At 38.4% G+C, this 21,248-nt stretch overlaps 1 protein-coding gene across 5 annotated transcripts in view; it reads right to left on the bottom strand.

Moving 5' to 3' along the window:
- Positions 1 to 21,248, bottom strand: part of DYRK1A (dual specificity tyrosine phosphorylation regulated kinase 1A) — a 132,244-nt gene that overhangs the window by 62,144 nt on the left and 48,852 nt on the right. For all 5 annotated transcript variants that reach the window (XM_054713547.1, XM_054713543.1, XM_054713546.1 and 2 more), the window contains one exon: positions 14,513 to 14,598. In XM_054713547.1, coding sequence (XP_054569522.1) covers positions 14,513 to 14,522 — 10 coding nt within the window. In that variant the 5' untranslated portion in view covers positions 14,523 to 14,598. The remainder of the gene's footprint in view (positions 1 to 14,512; positions 14,599 to 21,248) is intronic.

The following is a 21,248-nucleotide window of genomic DNA, read 5'->3' as shown; positions in this document are numbered from 1 at the left end:
ACTAAATAATACAGGAAATGTTACCTTTGTTCAATTATCGCCTCTTCTTCACACTAAAATGTTCTTCCTTCCTATTACTCCCAGCTATGGGAATCCTAAACCACATTTAAAACCTGACACAGTTCTATGTGCTTCCTCTTTAAGTCTTTCCCAGTACACTAAACCCGTTTCCCATGACCCTATCCTCAAAACACCTGGTGAAGGCTTCTTCCCTTACTCTTCCAGATAAATCCTCGTGGAACCTTCCGTATGGTTGTCATATTGTTAGCTAACTTTGCATGTATATATTCTTCACCTCTTATGTTCCTTGAACAAAATGATTGAGTTTGTATTTCCTACAGAATCACCCACCTAACAGTACCCAATACAGACTTACTGAAAACCAAAGATAATACAGTACAGGCAATAGCTAAAATATCTGATTAAATATGAAAAGTAATAATAGTGGAAGGTGGTGAATAACAACCAAATGAACAGAACATCATGAACAGAGTTTCAAGTTTATGCTCCTATTTTGCTAGATCACATGAGTAGCATGAGATAAGTTCTGCCCAAAAGCTTGCACCAATTTATTAAAAATAAACATGTATGTTTATAAAAGGTCAAAATCATGAGAAAAATCAAATATGCTACTCATTGCAATGGTACTATTTCTAATCTGGAATAAAAAAAAAAAGATCTATTTTACTGAACAATTTTAGAAAACCTGTATATTGTGCTGTTACCTGGGTTATATTTTAAGAGATAAAGCTAAAACATTTTCCTTTTATGTTATAAAAGCACTTAATTAGGTAAAGATTTTATACAACTTAACTTCTATAATATAATACACATATTTTGGTTACAGGTATTTAACAGAGCAATTAAATCCTTATTTCCACTTCTGTTCTAAAATCCGCCTGCCCGCAGTGAGTGGGAACTGCTGCAGATCATTAAACACTCATTTATCAATGTCTCTCACCAGGCAACACAATGCAGCAGAACAGCACAGGGAAACCATCCCGAACCCCAGCAACAGCGGCTAATTAGCATAGCCTACCACTAAACCTACACCATATGATTGGAACTGTTAGTTGGAATGCTAGCCAATCAAACTAGGTTATGCAAATAGCCTATTTTAGTTGCCAGGGCAGGGCTACTTCCAATTGTCCAATAGGAAAACAAGCAATAAACAAGAAATGAAATTGAGCTTTGTCACATTTTCAAGTTGCTGTTAACACTTTCAGGTTTAGAGCAAAATTAACAGCAACTGTAAAGGATTAGAATCATATTCTGCTTTCCAATCCAAAAGCAATCCAATGATAACACACAGAGTATACATACGGTTGAAGTCATGCATTTAATTTTAACTTTTTACTATATAGATATGTTTTTCTAACAGCTGCAATCAACATTTCTACTTTCTCCCCCACCGACTCAAAAGCAACCGTTCTGTAAATGTCTTTCTATAGATTCCCAAACATTACATTATAGAAAAATCCTACAAAGCATTTTTATTCTACTATGAAAAGACTAAAAGGTGAGCGTAACAGAACACGCACTGGGAGTCTCCAACAAGCTTTATTAGATTGAAGAGACATTAACATTTTGTTTTTTATTATGACATATGTTATACAACTTCAAAAATAATTTAAAAATAATAAGACCCAAATTAAGTATTAAACCCATAAGCTTAGAATATACAAATTGAACCCACATAATAATACTCATCTCTTGGAACCAAATTAAACTAACATGTAGGCATAATATAAGCATATTATATTCATATGTAAAATTTCTAATAATAAAACAAAAAACTACCCTGTCAGTACATACTAATAGCTACAAAAATAGTTTTAAAGAACAGTGTTCTGATAATTCTTAGTGGTTGAGAGAATTTCTTTAATCTCACATTTTCAGAGAAATGCTTTGAAACATGTCAAGGAGACACAGTTCCCATTTGTGCCTTATAATTGTACCTTTATAAAAGATACAATTTTATTTTAAAATAGATCGTGTCCCACCTATCCTAGCAATTATCTCCTTCTAAATGAGGTACAGATTCATCCCACACCAAGAAGTTAGTGGTTTTTAAATAATTTTCCATCGAATGTCTGTAAATGTCTCCAGAAAAACTTCTAGCACTTGTAAAATAGCAGATTTCGAGCATCAGATTCAAAGATAACAGCATGTTGGTCCTATTTCTATCACTGCCAATTATCTCCCACCTTAAGAAAACTGAAGCCACTTTTCCACCATCTCTTAAGCACCCACTACCCAACACTTGTCTCCTAATTTCTTCTCATCGTCTCTACTTAGGGATTCTAGATGAAAACCACTCCAAGTCCAATGAAACCAAACTAGAGTCAGCTTCTTAGAAAGAGCAAAGGGATCAATAACAGAACTTTAAAGATTAAAAAAAAACAACAACTGCAAGTATCATCTAATAGCAACCCCTCATTCTACTAGTATAAACCAAAACAAACAAAAACCCACATTTAGAAAAGCAGCATATAAGATAAAGATCCTATAGATAAAATCAAAGCCCTCCCAAACTATCTTCTAAGAGTATCTATGAATAATCAATATATCAGTCAGGTATCAGCAAGTCTCTTGGTTTGTTTTAATATGAACATATACTGAAATACAAGCATTTTTTAAAAGATTAGCTCAGGATCATTCTCCTTGTCATCATCTACAGCATCTATTAACCAAGGCTTTAGGAAGGCTTGAAAATCACTCTCTAACCCAAAGCATTTAACTCATTCCCTGAAAGACTCAATTTATATCATTTGGTATGTTTCTGAACTACTTGGAACCCTACAAAAGCCCCTTTTAATTCCTAAGGGTAAAGGCAAGAAGAGAAATAAAAGGGAAAGATTTTTTAAGGCAATTTTATTCACACTTTTGCTCATAAACCTTTAGTATTGTGGTTAATGCCCCCACACACACACTCATAAAGCAATTCTAACCCACTCTATCTCCCAATCTATAGCAGTAAATGGAATTTTCCATGTAATCAAGGACTGGTCCACACCTTAAGCATTCTTCTTATCACAAAATTTTGCCATCCTTGAAGGAGAAAAAAATTAAAACCTTGGCACTATTTTCCTTTGGGACCTGGAAACACAGGGAAACATCTCTGCCTGATGCTAGATGCTTTGGGAGAAAACAACCTAAGTTTAAATAGTGTTCAGTTTATCTTCAATGCTTTCAAAAGCTACTTACATCGTGGAGTTTAGAAAAGTACCAGCGAATACTATTTTTAGAATCAGAAATTAAACATCTAGAACATTTAAAAATAGTTAGCTCACTAAATTAGAATCTTCGTTACATAAAATATGTATTTTAGAAATTCTAATAAAGAAAATAAGTTTTCTAGGTATACAACTAATCATTTACTTTTTTAAAAAACAGTATTCCAATTACATTTTCTCTCCTATATTGTAAGAAGAAATACATTTAGGATAAATAACTGTTAACTTCTTATCTGCTAATGATGCTCAAGATATATAAATAGCCTCTATCCTATCAATGGGTAACAGGCCATTATTATGCCAATAATAAATCATCCAAGATCATTTCAATTACAAATCATACCATACAAATGACTTTGAATTTTAGGGATAAATTTGATATTGTTTTAAAGTTTTAAAAAATGGCAAGTGGATAAAATGTATTTTCCTTTTTTATTTAAAAGCCATCTAATCTGGGAAAATATTTTTTTTAGTTCTGAGCAATTGCTTTGATCAAGTTCGTAATTCCTTATTCTATAAGCGAGTCTGCCACCATATTGTCTAGCTTAACATCTTTTACAAAAGATTAAATAAGCCCAGCAGAGATCTATAGTCTCCAACTTAAAAGCCATTAGGATGCATTTTTCCCTCCCTCTCGATAAGTCTGCTTATAAAAATAGGTTAACTGTTATTTAAACCTGAATTATAAACATAGATTTTAAAATTTTGGGCTGTCCCCTTGTGGAACAACTAATTCATGTTTGGAAAATGGTCCCATTCTCATCCCCTCTTCCCCTCCCTAACCAAAAATGCACTTAGAGCATTATGAATACTCACAGTTGTATATTAAATATACTTTTGTTCCTTCATTCAGATATCATGGAAATATAAAAGTTGACTGATCAAGCCTTTATTTAGATAAGTGGTATCATAACTAACGCACACTGATAAAACAAAAAAGATTCTTGCAAATTATTTTTGGCGTTAAAATACCTTTTTGTATTGTGCTTATCAAGGCAATCAAAGTTTCGCCTTCCTTGAGCATATTCATCTATACAAACTGCATTAAGTACTTTCTTGTCAATTTCCATGTCATCTGAAAACAGGTACAGTTGTGAAAACTTGAAAGCTACCTAGTTCTTAATATATGATCACAGTAAATAGAACCAAGGCAGCCACACCTGGGGGAGAGCTTGAAAAAACTCTACACCAGCAAGGAACCGCCACCACACCTAGAAGCTCAGTGTCCTAAGCTGGGGAAGTAGAGTGCTTCTAAAAAGAAAATCTAGAACACTACATAGGTCAAGCATCCTCATCCTCACCCTCACTAATATCCACCAGATCAGCAGTAACGAATCACAAATATAATATCAATTATTTAAAGCATGGGATGGAGACATACCAGAGAACCAGATTCCGACAGATTTCAAGACTAAAGGACAATGGGGTCGTGCCAACAATTAAAGAGATGTCAGCGAGACCTAGAGCCAAAAGCTGGCCCCCGTTACCACAGCAGAAGGGGCAGGTGCCACTCTGGGTAGAAAAGGAAAGCTGGAGTAGGAGGAGGAGCAGAAATTGGCTTGATTATTACTAGACAATTAATTGCGTGCTGCATGGTCAACCGAATGCATATCATACAATTAACTCATTACTTAAAATCACCATTACATTGCACTACACCTCAATCCAATGTTAACATTTCTCTGTGAGCGGAACAAACTTAATGGCATAGTATTTCATCTCTCTAGCTATAGTTCCTAATACACTATGTGTTCTTCCAGTATACGTTTCTGTCTTCAATTTTCCCACAACTCAACACACAAAACATGTAATTCAATTATAGTTAAGGACAGGTGTCTAAGTGTATACACTTACATACAATGTAAAAGGAACTGTCTGGTGGGTAAAAGGCGAGAGGCAAAAAGTAATATAAAGGTACTAAAGCCCTCATTTCATATCTTGGGAAATCAAGAGAAACTGTCTAAAACTGATGAGTCAAGAAAGAGAGATTTAAATAAGTTTTATAAAATGTTAATAATATCAAGAGTAAAACTTTTAAAAAGGAATAGAAGTTGGCAGAAAGAAACACAGCATAGAGAGTTACTTGATTTCATCTTTCTGGGAGGACAGTCATTATTTTTTTAAGTAAAAAGACAGCTATCAACACATTATTGTATTAAAGTGATGGAAGTAACCAAAGAAGAATATAAAAACTAAAAATTAAAAGGGGTCTTACTACTAACATGTGAGAAGGAAGAAAAGAAAACATATTTCATTTTTTACTTCCAAAATAGATTAAATATATGCATAAATATTGAGTAATTAATGTTTAATATAGGAGAAAAGTACAATCTAAATTTAACCTGTCAGTTAAATATAACCTAAAAGAATACGACTATGCCCTAACCGGTTTGGCTCAGTGGATAGAGCATCAGCCTGTGGACTGAAGGGTCCCAGGTTTGATTCTGGGCAAGAGCATGTACCTTGGTTTCGGGCTCGCAGTAGGGGGCGTGCAGGAGGCAGCTGAAAGATGTTTCTCTCTCAATGTTTCTAACTCTCTATCCCTCTCCCTTCTTCTCTGTAAAAAAAAATCAATAAAATATATATTTTTAAAAAAGAATACAACTATAGTAGGAAGAAAAAAGACTGGCTGCAATCAGTAGGCTACAGAAATGCAAGCATTCAACAAAAAAATATTTTTGCTTTTTTAGTATTAACAAGGTAACATTTTCAAGTGTCTACTTTTTGAGTACTTGATCCCATGTAGTATATTTTGTGCAGGGTGTGTAAAAATGAAAATAAACCTACTTTTGCTTTTCTCTAATGTAATCTCAAACACAGACCCATTTCATACCACAGGTCTCTGCACTTATAAAGACTAGAGTAACGATATACAAGCCTCAACCAAACTAACGAGGGACCACCAGGCAGCCTAATGTCAACCACCCAAGGACGTGGGAGAAAAAACACTGAACAGTAAAATCTTAAATTGCACTTCTGAAGAAGCTGATCTACACTACCCAAACTTTAAGCAATAAAAACTTTGTACATCAGCTTTCTTAGTTTGGGTTTTCCCTTTTAAAGTATCTTCTTAAAGTAAACCAAAAATTATTCAAAAAGCTTTTAAAACAATGGCCAAATCTTTCATTTTCTAGAACTCCAAAAACCAACTCCACCAAATTATTCCAAGAACCAAAACCAATATTTCATTTCACTTGAATCTACAATTCAAATCACTGTCGATAATACACATTCTTCACAACTCATATTTGCTTGTTTAAGAACACATGTTCCTTTTTAAAGCAGTAATTACTTCCATAGACTTTCCAGAAAAGCTAATACAGATAAGCTTATTGTATCTTATCAAAAGCTAAGAGTAAATTATTTATGAAGCCCTTGGGAATCCCTTTAAAAGAGGAAATATAATCCTATATAATAAAACCCTAATATGCAAATCGACCGAATAGCAGAACGACCGGTCACTATGAGGTACACTGACCACCAGGGGCAGACGCTCAATGTAGGAGCTGCCCCCTGGTGGTCAGTGCACTCCCACAGGGGGAGCGCCGCTCAGCCACAAGCCTCACGGCTTAGCCTCTCCCGCCCCCGCTACAGGCGGGCAGTAAGGAGCGAGCATTCCCAGACTGCAAGAGCCCCAGATTTCCAGAGGGATGTCTGACTGCCCCCTGAGGGATCAGGCCTAAGCTGGCAGGTGAACATCCCTGAGGGTCCTGGATGGTGAGAGGGCGCAGGCCAGGCTGAGAGACCACCCTCCACAGCGCACAAATGTCATGCACTGGGCCTCTAGTACATAAAATAAAAGATCACCGCCGTTAACAGATTATTAATGGGTTTATTTCTCATTCGACCAACAAATATTTGAGAATCAATCATGTTCTAGGCATTACACTAAGCATTAACTAATTACACTAGGCATTACACTAGTCCCTCCATACAAAAACTTAAAGCTCCTGTATAAAAAGATACTATCAGCAAAATTAAAACACAAATGCAAACTGGACAATGTATTAGCAGAAGTAACAAAGTAGGAACATACTGGTTAAGAGTCAGGAGTCATGTTCCTGGGTTTGTAACCTAGCTCTACTAGTCATCATACCTATCTCAGAGTTATAATCAAGAAAATATGTTAATAAATATAAAACATATAGAATAGTTCTTGGCATATAGTAAGGTTTCAATGAGGAACTCTTATAAATTAACAAGAAATAAAAAATCCAAGAGAAATAATCAGCAAAAAATATTGAAAGGAAATTCAGCCCTGGCCAGTTTGTCACAGTAGTGACAGCGCTGGCCCTTGGACCAAAGGGTCCTGTGTTCCATTCCCAGTCAAGGGCACATACTTGGGTTAAGGTTCACTCCCCGCCCTAGGGCGAGTGTGGGAGGCAACCAATCGATGTGTCAGTCTCACGTAAATATTTCTTTCTTTCTTTCTTTCTCTGTCTCTCTCTCTCTCTCTCTCTCTCTCTCTCTCTCTCTCTCTCTCAATCTCTCTCTCTCTCTCATGGATATTTCTCTCCCTCCCTCCCCTACACTCTCTCTAGAAATCAAAGTGAAAAAATATCCTCTGGTGAACATTAAAGAAAAAAGAAAAGGAAAATTCACAGAACATATGAATAACAAACATGGGAAGCTTAACCTCACTAATATTCAAAAAAATGCAAATTAAAATATTAAATTGTGTTTTGCCTATCAAATTGGCAAACAGTTTCAAGTACCCAGAATTCTAGAATATGGAGAAATTATTGCTAGTAGAATTGTAAATTGTACTTTTAAATGATATTTGAAAATACATATCAAAAGTCTAAAGAATATACCATATTTTCCAGCACATAAGACGACTGGGTGTATAGAAGATTTTCCTGGGTTAAAAAGTCGTCTTATACGCCGGAAAATACAGTACATATCCTCTAACTCAACAATTTCAACTTCTAGCAGTTGGACCTAAAGCAATAAATCAAAGAACACAAAGACCGTCACAGTAATGTTCACTTAAACATTACTTATGAACTAATTAGCAACAATGAGGAATCCTCTCTAATAAAATGGTAATATGCAAATCAACCATCACTCTGCTACATAAGCCACGCCCACCAGCCAATCAGGGCAAGTATGCAAATTAACCCCATCCAAGATGGCTACAGCCACAGAGAGCAAGGTTTCCCAGGTAACAGAGCAAGCCAAGCTTTCCGATAGCCGTTGCAGGCCTAAGCCTCCACTTAAGCTACAAAGTTTCAATTATAGAAGGTAAACAAATTCAAACAAATGGCGGCAGAACGGAGCTTGAGAGAGCAGGCCAGGGTTGCCGGTGGCAACAGGGGAAGCAAAGCTTTCCACACACCCTGGCCGGGCTCACCCGCTTAAGGCTACAAAGTTTCAATTGTAGAAGGTGAATTAACTGCCACAGAAATGGCTGCCGCCCCGGAAGGAGCAGCAGGCTTGGCTCCGCTCCAGGCTACAAAGTTTCAATTGTAGAAGGAAAATAAATTCCAGATACCAGGGCCTCCCCTTGGGTTGCCAGGGCGCATGGCCGGCCTGCAAACCACCACAGGCCCCTCGCTCAGGCCGCCCCACGCCCCAAGGGAACCCCACCCTGATCCGGGACACCCTTCAAGGCAAACCAGCTGGCCCCCACCCCTGTATCAGGCCTCTATCCTATCTAATAAAAGAGTAATATGCAGATTGGCCATCACTCCAACACACAATATGTCTGCCCCCATGTGGTCAAAGATCCTGCCCCCATGTGGACACAAGATGGCCACTACAAGATGGCCAGCAGGACAGGGCAGTTGGGAGGCACCTGGCCTGCAAGGGAGGGCAGTTGTGAGGGACCAGGCCTGCAAGGGAGGGCAGTTGAGAGGGACCAGGCCTGCAAGGGAGGGCAGTTGAGAGGGACCAGGCTTGCAAGGGAGGGCAGTTGGAGGTGATCAACCCTGCAGGAGAGGGCAGTTAGGGGTGACCAGGCTGGCAGAGGAGGGAAGTTGGGGGCAAACAGGCTGGCAGGGGAGCAGTTAAGCATCAACCAGTCTGGCAACGGAGTGGTTAGGGGGTGATTAGGCTGGCAGGCAGAAGCGGTTAGGGGCAATCAGGAAGGCAGGCAGGCAAGCAGTTGGGAGCCAGTAGTCCTGGATTGTGAGAGGGATGTCCGACATCCCTCCAGGAGTCCCAGATTGGAGAGGGTACAGGCTGGGCTGAGGGACAACCCCCCGCCGTGCACGAATTTCGTGCAACGGGCTTCTAGTAGATTAAATAAATAGCAACTGATCTGTAAAACACTAATTAGGCATTAACAACTATACCCTCGCACGGTGCCCTCACGTCATCACAAGATGGCCACCACAAGATGGTAGGCAGGCGAGGGCAGTTGTGGGCAATCAGTCCAGCAGGGGAGGGCAGCTGGGGGGAACAGGCCGGCAGGGGAGGGCAGTTGGGGGGGATCAGGCCGTTAGGGGAGAGCAGTTGAGGGTGACCAGGCCAGCAGGGGAGGGCAGTTGAGGGCAGTTGGGGGAGATCAGGCCGTTAGGGGAGAGCAGTTGAGGGTGACCAGGCCAGCAGGGGAGGGCAGTTGGGGACGACCAGGCCTGCAGGGGAGGGCAGTTGGGGGTAAGATCAGGCCGTTAGGGGAGAGCAGTTGAGGGTGACCAGGCCAGCAGGGGAGGGCAGTTGGGGACGACCAGGCCTGCAGGGGAGGGCAGCTGGGGGCATTTGGGCCGGTAGGGGAGGGCAGTTGGGAGCAATTGGGCCAGCTGGGGGCGACTGGGCTGGCAGGGGAGGGCAGTTGGGGGCTATTGGGTTGGCAGGGGAGATGTTAGGCGTCAATCAGGCCAGAAGGGGAGCAGTTAGTGGGTGATCAGGCTGGCAGGCAGAAGCGTTAGGAGCAGTCAGGCAGGCAGGCAGGCGAGTGGTTAGGAGCCAGCAGTCTTGGATTGTGAGAGGGATGTCCGACTGCTGGTTTAGGCCCAATTCCGCGGGGATCGGGCCTAAACTGGCAGTCAGACATCCCCCGAGGGATGCCAGATTGGAGAGGGTGCAGGCCGGGCTGAGGGACACACACCTCTGTGCACGAATTTCGTGCACCGGGCCTCTAGTAATGCTATAAAAGAATATTAATGGTAAAGAAATGTTTAAATTTTAAAAGACTATAGTAAGTTATAAAAAATTTTTAAAAAGACTGTCAGTGAAGTATCAAATGGTTTTAAGCCAGTGGTTCCCAACGTGGGGCATAAGCCCCACAGGGGGGCAATTTGACTTTTAAGGGGGGCAATTCAAGAATGAGTTATTAACAGTGAATTTTTTGCATTACTTATGGTTCTAGGGGCCTCAAATACAGTATATAAATATATATTGTGACATATTTATGCATTTCAATTCTCTATTATATGTTCTGAAACTTTATTTGCTATTTTTTCGTTTCATATTATTTTTTAACAATTTCTTAGTGATTTCTTCCTCAGTACTTCAACTGTCCTTTCTTTTATTTCTTTCTTTTCTTTTTCTCTTTCATGGATGCCATGTTCTTTGGAAGCTTGTTTAGACCAAGTTAATGGACTTTTAGGCTTCCTCCACGTGAATAGGAGTTTACTTTTTGAGTAATACGAATTATATGTCACAAGGGGGGCATCAGGATTTTAGAGATGCTTAGGTGGGGCATGGCCAAAAAAAAAAAAAGATTGGGAACCACTGTTTTAAGCAGTTAAATCTACCTAATAAAAGAGTAACATCCTAATTGACCGTACCTTCGCTATGCCCTCCAGCCAGTCAGGAGTATGCAAATTAACCCAACAAAGATGGTGGGTTAATTTGCATATGCAGGCGTGGAACGGCCAGGGACAGGGTGGGATGCTTGGGTCATCGTGCAGGTGTTCTGCACCACCCCAGCTGCTCCAGGCCTCTGGGCAGGTGGGAAGGCAGAAAGGTGGCTCCAGGCCGGAGCGGAAAGGCGGCTCCAAGCCAGAGTGGAAAAGCTGCTCTGGCCAGAGTGAAGGCGGTGCCGGCAGGCAGGGGAACGAAGGCCCATTCTTGCACAAATCTTCATTCGTGCATCGGGCCTCTAGTTCATATATAAAAGAAATATGACAACAACATAAATTAGCATAATTTAAAATGAATTTCTAAGGCTATTCAATCTCAAAGAGTTACAGTTCTGTATGTTCTAGAACTATTTCAAGTTTTAAAGTGACTAACCTATCACTATTGTGTAACAATTTAATTGTTAAGGAAGTCCATGGCAACAACAACAACAAAAAAGAATGGAATCAACTGCTATGTTCAACAGCTTTTCTCAAATTTATCTCCATTAAACGTTAATGGGTATAAACAACAAATAAATCAGAGGAAAGGACCTTTTATCAAATACATTTGAAAAATGCAAGAGCCTTTATGTTAATGTGCACAGTAATCTGAGTCGGTACATCTTCCAAATTTAACCTCAGAAGTAAGTGATTCTACATCCTAAATAAACTGAATTTGGTTACCTCTTAATTCAAAGGGATAAAAAGTGTCTCCCTAGTTCCCAGGATGATGGTGAATAGGACGGTGTCACTATCACTAACAGGAGTAAGTGGGAGGTGAGTGGGAGTGAGAGATATCCAGGGGCAGTTATACAAGTCAAGAGCTCAGGAGAGAGAACAGTTGGACAAATAGATTTTTGACAACATCAGTATTTAGGTGTCAGGTGAAACCATTACCATGATTGCTATTAACCAGAGAGTGTTTTCTGTTTTTAGTCTAGATGCTTTGAATTCAATAAATAAGTCTTAAAATTTTCCCATAAGCACCCATTGCACCATTCGTTTATATGCGTCCCTTCCTCCAAATGAAATGTGTTCCTTGATTCCTAAGCACAAGGATCCTTGTGGGCAGAGTATCTATTTCAGTACCTGGTACAAAGCAAATGTTAGCCAAATAACTGTTCTGTCACAAATGATTTTTCTTCCAAAAATTAACAAAATAATCCAATTTTACCTCATTTATGTTCTAATTATATATTCAAATAAGTGAAAAGACCCACAAATTAACAAGTACAGGAATACACACACACACACACACACACACACACACACACGAGACACGTCACAGTTTAACTTTGGCGTGGTGTCCAGTAAAAATCTATTAAGCTTTGGCTTTTGAAAGACCAGGCAGTGGCTACTTCAGTGTCCTGCCTAGCATCCGGAGCCTGCACCCGATCAGTGAACGGCAGGAGAAGGAGGTATCCGCGCATCTAACCAACATAAAGTCAGCACCACGAATGCCTGAGGAAAACAGCATGTTCTCTGTCAAGTGTGCATGAGCATTCTGGAAATAACTTTCACTGAAAACGCCTGATGGGCCTTTCTGTGGTGAAATTCTACCAGTTGAAGTGTAATAAATATGTGCATGATAAAACAAGAGCAAACTGCTGCACTCATTAATGATTACTATGAAAGCTGTTATTCTATATTCAAAAACAACTATTAACTTTCAAATTGTTTAGAGGGAAATACATCAACAGCTAAAACATTTATTAGAAAGAATCAGAACTACTTTCTTGATTTTTGTCCTTTATAGCCAATAAATGTTGAAAATTTTTAAGGAATACAAGGCCAACTAACAGAGACTGTATTATGTCATAAATCTAATATTTGTAGATTTTGTTTTTGTTCTAGCACTCATAAAAATAACTAGTTAATCCTTATAAACTGTATTTACTCTTTAGGTATTTCAGTTTATCGATAAGCCTTTCAAAAGAAAGCTTTCTGAAAACTCATGAAGTAAAAATAAAATAGCAACTTTGCCACTTCTAACTTTCATAAGAAAAAATCTCCAAAATTATTAATATTCATGAGTAAGTCTATGAGACACCCCAAAAGCACCTTGTTCCTTACTGACCTCGGTGGAAAGTGAGCATCTATTGGGCACAGCCAACGTGCAGAGCAGTGCCCAAGGGGCAATCGGGAGCGGGCAGTGCTGAGAAACTCCTCTGCACCAAAAGGTCAAACTTATAAGATCTGACGACAAAATTTTCATAAAACTCTAAAATTTTCTCTGTAAATGTTTCTACTTATTTCTCTATGATGGTGATATTCAGCCTCAGTATATCAGCCACTCAACTAGACTGTGTACAAGGCATACATCTAATATGTTCAGGCAAAAATGTATGTGCACACTTGAGGGACAGATTACAGATGATTCCTCACCCATCTTTTAGTTACAAAGGATTAGCATCATATTCTTTAAGTCCCTCATGAATGTAAAATATTATTTGATCTATAATTTAATTTGCAAATATGTTCAAGCACACTTTTTCATACAAAATGGTACACCTGAGTTATTTTTATAAATTCACTCCAAAGTAAAAAAAAAATGTTAACTTTTCCTTTTTTAAAACAAAGATCACTAAAAACAAAACCAATGACAAAATCGTTAACAGCTACACCAATAATGTAATTAATTATCTATCCAGGATTTATGCACTTACTTCTTTTCCAGTTAAAACCACATTTTCAAATGATTTATAAATATAATCAAGTAAGACCATCTTTGACCAAGTCTACAAAAATAAGCCACTTGGTTCAACAAAATGCCTCATAATCGGCCTAATTTAAGAAGATACAAGTTTAAAAGTTAGTAACACTTTATCCATTAGCTACACTACATTTTCAAGAGTTTGAACATAGCCATACATGAATTAGCCTCAATTTTTCCATATATGATTAAGAGCACCTCAATTAATTATAAAACAGTCAAAAATATTCTTTCAAAAATGACTCCATACTGCTTTTCCTATATAAATGGCAAAAGGATGAAAGGGAAGGAGGAAAGGAAGGAGGGAGAGAAGAAGGAAGGAAAGGAGGGAGGATCAAAATCCTAGGCCATATTTTATAAAGGGATCATACATATAGGTGTAATATCCTTAATTTAATTTCAGATACACTGTTATAGCCTTAAAAGACTTGTTCTAGTCTAACAGGAATCTAACGGAAACATGCATTCAACTATAAACGAAATAGTTTATTTATTTTTAACAGAAATACTTCAATTCTCAAAGTATTAGTCAACCATCCACTTTTAAAAAGGTTAAGTACCAGCAATTACTAAGCTGTATTTGTATTATTACCACTATAAGCCACTAATTATCAAACTGATTTCCAAAGTCAAGTTAAATAAACAGCCCAGCTATTTTTGCATTACTGATCTAAATAATTCTCCCCACTAACAGTGTTTACCAGAAAGCTCCCCATTCAAAATATTCCACATTCTCGCAGACAGCATAGTCTTACTGAATTTTAAAACTGAGTCACCTGTATGCATCGTCTTCTTTCAAGTCTCATATCATCCTGATGGGGTGGGGGAAGGGAGGGAAGAGTCCAGCAGCAAAACTACAACACTGTGTGAAGAAAAACAGATTATGATGAGAGATAAGGATGCAAGACAATTATCCCTAATTGAGGAATATCTAATGTAACTACAATCCCCCAAACAGACATAAAATTAATTCAAATTCATTACTAACATTTATTTAAGCTTGAAAATAATTTTTATTAAAGTATTCTATTGTCAGAAGAAAAACATTTTGAAATCTGCCTACTACCAATGAAAACTTCACACATTTGTAGATATGAAATAAAAGTCAACATTCTATTATTCTATGTAATTTAACTGGGGGGAATCTATATATTGTAATCTCCGTCAATTCACAAATCAGTATGAATGCAAGTTCGCTTTCATCATGACTTACTATCAGAGGTAATCACAGGTAATAAAAATTACTTTATAGGAAAGATAACATGTCAATCTACCAATGTTACTTATAAATGAAGTCTGAGACACTGTTCACAACCGCTCCTCTAAGCCCACAAGCCCTCTTTTGCTCTCCGAATGGCTTCTCTTACTTTATTCTAATTATTTTACTGTACTTCCTACTTACTGCTTCCATTGATAATTTCATGATTGACCAGCAAATTCCATAATGACTGACAGAAAAGCAAAAGCAACCTTGTTGTTGTTATCAACTGAGAGCACATGATAATAGCAGAAGAGACAAAGACAAGCTTACAGACTAAAACCTAATTTATAAATGAGTTCAGTCTAAAAATTTATTTTTTAAATTGATTCTATGGAATTCAATAAATATTCCTAATAAGACAATGTTGCTTATCTTGGTCAGTCCCAGGCGAGCCAAAAGAAACCTACTGATTCTCAAAGATATTACTGGTCATGGGCACTAGGGACCCTGCAGAACAAACAGAGGAAGTTAACCAATTCCAGATCTTCTTCATCTGGACAAATTCTAAAATTGGTTCGTTTTTCTCTGTTAGCACTCTCTCAACTCCTATTACCTGTAATTCCCTAAATTTTCCATTATGGCATCCCAATCATCCTGCTTAATAATAATCCTTTCACCTAAGTACATTCCCAAATTACCATCTAACACTCCTATTGCCTCAAGTGTAGTTTCACGTCAGGTAACTGATAGAAAGAAATCAACAGGGCTAAAATAATTCACTTTAACTAAATTTGCAATTTTCAACAAGGATACTAGTTAACACAAATGAACCCCTAACTGATAGAATTCTAATAGTGTTGCAATAAAAAGCAAAAAACTACTGAGGCAGTTTAAAGAAAAACATTTTTAGGGAAATGGATCATAATTTAGATTTGAGTCTATATTTATTGACCCCAAATATTTCTGCTGTCCATTTATTTCTCTTACTAATGATCTTACAAGTTCTTTAAAAGCTCTAAGTCCAAATAGCAACAACTGGAAGAGGAGCTCAGGGACAGGGGATTAAATGAATAAATTATTTGTAAATTAGGAATTGCCTGTCTAAAATCATTACCAATTTTCAGATTCCATTTCTACAGAACCATCTTCTAGTTCAAATGCCAATATGTTAGCAAGTAAAACCCTAAACAGTATCCAATTTGAGGGTTGTATGGATAGACATTAAAATACTGCATCAAAACAGTTTTATTTACAAAATTAAGATTGGAATAATCAAGATTAAAGGTGTTTTTTTACTTCAAAGACATATTCTCTAACAACTTTTCCCCCACATAAATGATCAGTCTTTTCAATTCTAGCATAAAACATGGAAAAAGAAAATATAAATGAAATCTCTAGCTATACACAATATATCATCAAATCCTTTAAGCTCTAAACATCGTATTCTTCACATATAAAGTTTTACAATGCTACCTAAACCCCAAGAACGTCAATGGTTTCAATAGAAAAAGATATTACTGTTACAAAAGCACTTTATAAAAAGAATCAAGACATTAGTATTTTTTTTTATTAAAAGTTGTTAGAAATTAGCAGATCATTTCTTAAGTATTTTAAATATCTAGAGGTGGTAAGTATGGATGAGCCAGTGGTACATGCATAATGCATCTGACTACAGATCATCAAAATAGTCTGACCCTAAATCTGACATCTTTTAAATATATTTTATTGATTTCAGAGAGGAAGGGAAAAGGAGAGAGAGATGGAAACATCAATGATGAGAGAAAATCACTGATCAGCTGCCACTTGCACGCCCCACACCTGGGATCAAGACAGCAACCCAGCCATGTGCCCTGACCAGGAAATCGAACCGTGACCTCCGGGTCCATAGGTCAATGCTCAACCACTGAGCCACGCTGGCCGGACAATCTGACATCTTTTAGAAGTCATCCATTAATCACTCCTCATTTGAAAAGCAGCCTTTAGCAAGGGGTAAAATATCTCTACAAGTTACAAAATGTGCTGCTGACATACACAGCAATTAAGTCATTATATACTGAGTATGAGAAACTCAAGTCTTGACCATGGATTGCTTTAAATAAGGATTCTATTTTTTTTATTGTTTCAAGTATTACAAATAGTAGTACATATGTCTCCTTTTTTTTCCCCCATTGACCTTCCCCTGGTCTTCCCTACCCCCTTGCACATACCCTTACCCCCCCCCCGCCCCCCAGTGTCTTGTGTCCATTGGTTATGCTTATATGCATGCATACAAGTCCTTTGGTTGATCTCTTACCTCCCGCCCCCCTAACACTCCCCAGCCTTCCCGCTGTAATTTGACAGTCTGTTCGATGCTTCTCTGCCTCTGTATCTCTTTATTCATCAGGTATAATGTTCTTTATTTTCCATAAATGAGTGAGATCATGTGGTATTTTTCTTTCACTGTCTGGCTTATTTCTACATATCCTCCAGGGTGGTTACTTTTCTTTCTTTCTTCTTCTTTTTTTTTTTTTTTTTTTTGAATGTTTACTGATTTTCAGAGAAGCAGAGAGAGAGAGAAACATTGACGTGAGAGTGAAATTTCGATTAGCTGCCTCCTGCACGCTCCCTACTGGGGGACTGAGCCAGCAACCTGGGCACATGCCCTGACTGGGAATGGAGCCGGCAACCTTTCAGTGCGTGGGATGCCGCCCAACCACATGAGCAATACCAGTCAGGGCCAGAGTGGTCACTTTTCACACTCAGTAACAAATTATATGAAAAGAATGCTCATATTTTAAATTTTCTTGAGAAAAACCTATAGTGAATTTTTCATCTTTCCTCCCAACCATTCACCAATTATGTAGCAAAGATTAGATGCTAATGAAAAGCATCTCCTATGCTAACTACAGGAACCTCCCATAATCCTGAGAATCTCTTACAGTATGTTTTAGCTCACATTTTGCTAAAGGCAATATAACAAATGATCAATGAACAATCTAGGAACTGAATTTAAGTGGTTTGAAGTTAAATTTACAAACCATTTTTTAGTTGTCTAAAAATCATTGCATAAAATTAATTAATGCACAACATATCTTCAGAGAGGAGGGGAAAGGAGGGAGGGGTAAAGAGGAAGAGAAGGAGGAGGGTGAGAATATCAACACAGTTAAAAGCACTGACATACTGAGATTTATAAAAATAATACTCATCCACCTGGCCAGTGTGGCTCAGTGGTTGAGTGTTGACCTATGAACTAGGAGGCCACGGTTCAATTCCCAGTCAGGGGACATGCCTGGGTTGTGGGCTCAAGCCTCAGTAGGGGGCATGCATGCATGAGGCAGCTGATTAATGATTCTCTCATCACTGATGTTTCCATCTCTCTCTCACTCCCCCTTCCTCTCTGAAATTAATAACAATGTATTTTTAAAAAATTAATACTAATCCACAAAGACCAAGGGTGGCAAAACTGTGATTGAAATGAACAAATTAGCATGATATGGCAAATCCAGATTAACTGAGGAGTTGATGAATTAAGTGGCAGGTATGATGTTTTCTCCAATGTCACAATGTTTTGTAATGACACAAAACTAAAAATCCTATCTAGTTTCAAAATAAAGTAGTAGAGAAACATTACATGCAGCAGGTGAAAAAAATTAGTATGGCACAAGCTTAAAAAGTTCTGGTAGGTACTGTTTTACTTCTCAAGCTAGGTGGAAATACAGACAGTTGTTTTTTACTATCATTAATTTTACATGAGATACACATATACTGTATATATATTCTTGATCCCACAGGAAAAATAAAATACAATGCACAATGGGATTTAAATAGTTCAAAAGCAATCAGATGCTCAAACCTCAGAGGGAAGGTAGGGAAGGTAGGGGAGGATGTGGGTAAGGGGGAGAGATCAACCAAAGGACTTGTATGCATGCACATAAGCATAACCAATGGACACAAACACCAGGGGGATGAGGGCATGAGTGGGGAGGGGGGGCAATGGAGGGATAAGGACACATATATAATACCTTAATCAATAAAGGAAGAAAAAAAATGAGAACACATGCAGCAGCTACTAAAAAAAAAATAAAGCTGTCAGTTAAGAATAAGCTACCCCCGGATTAAAAATGGCGGCAGAGTAGGAGGATGCTGCACGGACATGCTCCCAGGAACAAGCTGGAATTAAACTGAAATACAGAAAGGCTTCATGAATAATCAACGGAAAACTCACAGGAGAGAACCCTGATACCCAAGGACCACATAGAGACTGGTAGGAACGGCGGAGGCACAAAAGGGCTGGCCTGGCACCCACAGACGGCAACTGAAGTCCCGGAGAGATATCTCAGCTGTGGGGGGTTGCCACTGAGAACTCTGGGATCTAATCCCCCAGCTGGGCTCCCCAGCAGAGAGTACCAAATTGAGGAGGGTACCCACATAACATCTAGCTGTGAAAAGCAGTGGGGTGCTGTCTGCCAGGGAGTGGCAGCTGAAAGTTCGGGCACCCTCTTAAAGGGCCAATGCACAGGGATGTGGAGCCACCCACCTTGTACTCTGGCAGAGGGAGGGTGAAGTAGACTGGAGCTGTGAGAGTAGAAGCCAGGACTGGGGACTCGGGGGATAGAGCTCAGAAGGCAGACACCTCATATTTCCTGGGCTGAGTCATTCCCTCACGCAGCAGAGGACATCTTTCCCACATAGACATCTGCATTGCCTGGTGGGAAGACAGTTGACACACCCTATTGGAAAACACCTTGCCCTGAGGACGATTGCGGGGGAAGCAATTCAAGTCGGAGGCAGTCTCCAGAGGCTTTGAGTCTCTGCCTGATCCAATTAGTCAGAAACAGCCTTTAACACTGTCCTGCACTAGAGATTGAGAGGTACAGAGAGTCTACCTAAAACATAGTCACAAGTCCAAACAGACAACCAAAATGAGGAAACAAAGAAACAATCTCCAAATGAAAGTACTAGCTAATTCTCCAGAAGAAGAGATAAATGAAGCAGAGGTAAGAAATATATCTGAAACATAGTTCAGAGTAATGATGTTAAAAATGCTCAACAGTATGAAAAAAGATATAGTAACTATGAAAAAAGAACAGTCTGAAATAAAGAATGACATAACACAAATAAAGAATACATTGGAAGGAATACACAGCAGATTAGGGGAAGCTGAGGATCGAATCAGTGCATTAGAAGACAGAGTTGAAAACATCACTCAATTAGAGAACCAAAAAGAAAAAAACAATTAAAAAAACAGGAGGACAGCTTAAGGGAGTTGTGGGACAATGTGAAACATAACAGTATTAAAACAGGTGTGCCAGAAGAGGCAGAAAGGGAGAAAGGAATAGAGAAGGTGTTTGAAGAAATAATGGCAGAAAACTTCCTTAACCTGATAAAGAAAAAGTCACACAAGTTCAGGAGGCACAGAGAACCCCAAACAAGAAGAATCCATTCTTCTGCCTCAACCATCCTAAACATGAAATAAAGCTTCTAAGTAGTAAATCAACTTGTAAAAAGCATTTCATTTAGGAGAATGGAAGCAGAGAAATTTTGATTACAGCATATAACAGACTGTTATATGTTCCCTTAACAACAACAAAATTTTTTTAGGAAGACAAACTGCAAAGAGGGTAAGTCCAATAGCAGTTAAGTCATTTTTGCACTGAAGCTTTGAGCAAGCTACAACAGCGTGAAGAGTTAGAAACCTGGGTCTTGAATTATACAACTCCAAAGGCATGTGGGAAGTGGGAGTATCTGAGATACGTAATAAAGGGGATAGAAGGATGTGATTTCTCATGAAATTATATGAAAAGTCTTAACAAAACCATGAGTAAGCACTGGAGAGAGAAGGTTCAAGAACTAAGAGCAGAAAGGACTAAATAAATATTGCCCCAAATTTTTGCTACCTCAAGCATCAAGTTACTTGGCCTCTCTGGGACTATATCTAGCCTCAAATGAGACCAAATTAAACAATGAATATTTGGGTACAGCACTAATTACAGGAAAACAGGAGGGAAATACTTCATCCTCATATGCATGTTATCCATAATACATAATGCACTGACAAATATTTTTTTTTACTGGATGAGAGACTGAAACTCTCGGCATACGTTATCAATTGGTATAAAGTACAGTGCCCTGTCACTAATTCAAAATAATAAACTACCACTGATATTCTATTTTGCTTGCCATCCTTTATCTTCCATTAGTTGAGTGTGAAAACATAAAATATTTACAAAAATTTATATCAACCATCAAATCTGTCAACATATTTACATGTATTCTCTTGAATTGAGTTCCTCAAATATGAATTCTTAGACCACAAAACTTTTAAACATCCC

This window comes from Eptesicus fuscus, chromosome 3, assembly GCF_027574615.1.
Source record: "Eptesicus fuscus isolate TK198812 chromosome 3, DD_ASM_mEF_20220401, whole genome shotgun sequence".
Classification (NCBI taxonomy): domain Eukaryota; kingdom Metazoa; phylum Chordata; class Mammalia; order Chiroptera; family Vespertilionidae; genus Eptesicus; species Eptesicus fuscus.
This window is presented reverse-complemented; position numbering and strand designations above follow the sequence as displayed.